At 52.3% G+C, this 2,910-nt stretch overlaps 1 protein-coding gene across 1 annotated transcript in view; it reads left to right on the forward strand.

Annotated features, from left to right (window-relative positions):
* MYO15A (myosin XVA) overlaps positions 1-2,910 on the forward strand; it is a 63,449-nt gene that overhangs the window by 19,412 nt on the left and 41,127 nt on the right. The window contains exons 15-17 of the mRNA XM_006773974.2: positions 1,051-1,164; positions 1,713-1,771; positions 1,853-1,976. Of these exons, the coding sequence (XP_006774037.1) occupies positions 1,051-1,164; positions 1,713-1,771; positions 1,853-1,976 (297 nt within the window). The remainder of the gene's footprint in view (positions 1-1,050; positions 1,165-1,712; positions 1,772-1,852; positions 1,977-2,910) is intronic.

Consider the following 2,910-nt stretch of genomic DNA (forward strand, 5'->3'; position numbering starts at 1 on the left):
TACCACTGTGTTTTGAATGATGAAACTGACAGTTGGAACTCTGTTCACATCATTCAACTATTTGTTGGCCAGGCAGGGATGTGAACCCAGATACTAAAGACTGCTGCCATCACTGGCTCTTTTTAAATTTTAATAGATTTTTATTGACTTTAGAGAGAGGAAGGGAGAGGGATAGAAACATCAATGAATGAGAATCATTGATCAGCTGCCTCCTGCCCGCCCCCTACGGGGGATTGAGCCCGCAACCCGGGCATGTGCCCTGACCAGGAATCAAACAGTAACCTCCTGGTTCATAGGTCGCTGCTCAATCACTGAGCCACAGCGGCCAGACCATCTTTTCATTATAGATGTATGTATGACGTACATATGTTAAGGAAATAAGCCTTTGTCTTTGATGTGAATTGTAAATATGTTTATCATACATATTTTGACGTTATTTACAGGTATTTTGGTGTTTGGTTTGGTTTTGTTTTTCGTGGTTGTTGTTTGTTTGCTTTGGCATTTCAGATTTTTTAAATTATTTTCAGGAATTCCATTAATCTTTTCTTGCATAAATTTTAGAGGGTTTTTTTTAAAAATCATTTTTAAAGAGACCTGTCTCTCTTAAATTATAAGTTTCGCCCATACTTTTTTCAAGATCCTTTATGGCTTTCACAGTTTGTTTTTTTAACGTTTAAATTTTGATCCATCAGGAATTTCTCTTAGTAAGGTATGAGGCAGGCATCCAATTTCTTTTTTCCCCCAGACAATTACTTAATTATACTAACTCCACCACTTGAAAAGTAAATATTTGTCATATACTAAATTCCTATGTATATTTATGCCGAATTCCAGACCTCCTATTGTGCTTCATTAATTTGCTTAAATGCTATATGTCTCTTACCTGTTTTAATTATTGTAACTTTGAAATACGTTTAACCATCTCCTAGGTCCCCCTGCACTCCTATTTCAGAATTTTCCTGGCTCTTCTAGCGTGTTTATGTTTTTTTATATGAATTTTAAAATCTACTTGTTTAGCTCAAAATACAGTCCTGTGGGTGTTTTACACAGACAGACGCACAGGAGGTGGCCTCGGTGGTGAGCGCCCGGGAGATCCAGGCCGTGGCCGAGCTGCTGCAGATCTCCCCTGAGGGGCTCCAGAAGGCCATCACCTTCAAAGTGACCGTGAGTCTCGGGTCTGGGAGTCTGTCCAAGCCTCCCACCAGCACCTGCACACCGCTGCTCTGTGCCCCCTCTGTGCCCCACTGCCCCCCCCCCCCGTCCATCCCTCTTCTGAGCCAGGCCTGGAGGGGTAACCTCAGACCCCACAGGCATTCATGCCCAGTCTCCAGGCCTTTGCATTGGCTGTTTCCTCTGCCCGGAGACCCAGCACAGCTGTCCGCCTCCGGGGAGCTAGCTGTTCCTGACCCCTGGCCGAGCTGGTGCCTCCTCTGGCCTCCCCCAGCCCCTGGCCCTCCTTCCCCTCCCAAGGCTGGTCTTGCTGCGTCATGTTTGCTTATGCCTCTGCCTCTCCCATTGGACCAGTAGCCCCCACCCCGACCAGCACAGCCAGTCAGGAGGGGGGTCGAGGGCCTTATGTTTCAACCTCTGGCCTACTGTCGACCTCAGACCAGTCACTCCATTTCCATTCCCCACCCAAACCCCAATCCTTGGAGGACTTCCTGGAGGTGGTGGCCAGCCTGCTGTCGCTCAGGGGCCATGTTCCTCCCTAGGAGACAATTCGAGAGAAGATCTTCACCCCCCTGACTGTGGAGAGTGCCGTGGATGCCAGGTGAGGCTGCACCCCCCCTCCCTGAGCCTCCCGGTGGCTAGGCCCCCACGGTGCCCACCCCCATCACCGTCTCTGCTCCAGGGATGCCATCGCCAAGGTCTTGTATGCGCTGCTGTTCGGGTGGCTCATCACCAGGGTCAACGCGCTGGTATCCCCCCAGCAGGACGCACTGTCCATCGCCATCTTGGACATCTATGGCTTCGAGGTGGGGCTCCTGAGCGGGTGAGCGGGGGCATAAGGCTTCATGTCTCACCTCTGCCGAGAGCGCAGCCATTCTTCGTTCAGGGCCCCTCGTCTTCTACCATGTCCTTCCCTCACCCACAGGCCTGTGGGTACCAGGCTGTGAGCTGGGCAACATAGGGACCCTGGAAAGGACCAGACCTGGGCTCTGCCCTTGGAGGCCCTGGTGGGCACGGGGGACAGGAATCGGCAAACCCATGTGGTCAGAGCCGTAACAGTCAGCCTGGCGCTGGTGGAGCCAGAGGAAGCCTTAGCGGGCGGGGGCCAGCGAGGTCTTCCTCAAAGGGGAGGCATGCTGAGCTCTCCCCTCAGGAACCAGGGAGGCGGGGGAGTGGCCTGCAGTGTGGGGGCCTGGGTCTGGGGAGTGGAAGACATCTGCAGGGGCGGGAGGGGTGCCGCTGTGCTGAGTGCACAGTGCGGGGGTTGGGGCGAGACAGGCAAGACCCTAAAAGAAACGTGCTGGCGGATACTCACGCAGCACCTGTTGTGTGCCAGCCGCTGTTCCAAGTGCGTTACGTTTACCGATTACTTAATCCTTACAACCACCTTATGTGTGGGCTTGTCATTGCAGATGGGGAAACTGAGCTACAGGGGGCTTGTCCAAGGCACATGGTTAGAAAGGTTGGAACCTGGAAGGAGGTTCCAAAGCCTGGGCCTTTATTTCTTTAAATAATTTTATTGATTTCAGAGAGGAGGGAGAGGGAGAGAGAGAAACACCAATGATGAGAGAGAATCATTGATCAGCTGCCTCCTGCACACCCCCCACTGGGGATCAAGGCCACAACCCGGGCATGTGCCCCTGACCACAATTGAACCCGGGACCTTTTAGTTGGCAGGCTGACGCTCTGTCCACTGGGCCACACTGGCCAGGGTGCAGAGCCTGGGCCTTTACCTGCGCG

This window comes from Myotis davidii, unplaced genomic scaffold (assembly GCF_000327345.1).
Source record: "Myotis davidii unplaced genomic scaffold, ASM32734v1 scaffold207, whole genome shotgun sequence".
NCBI classification, from domain to species: domain Eukaryota; kingdom Metazoa; phylum Chordata; class Mammalia; order Chiroptera; family Vespertilionidae; genus Myotis; species Myotis davidii.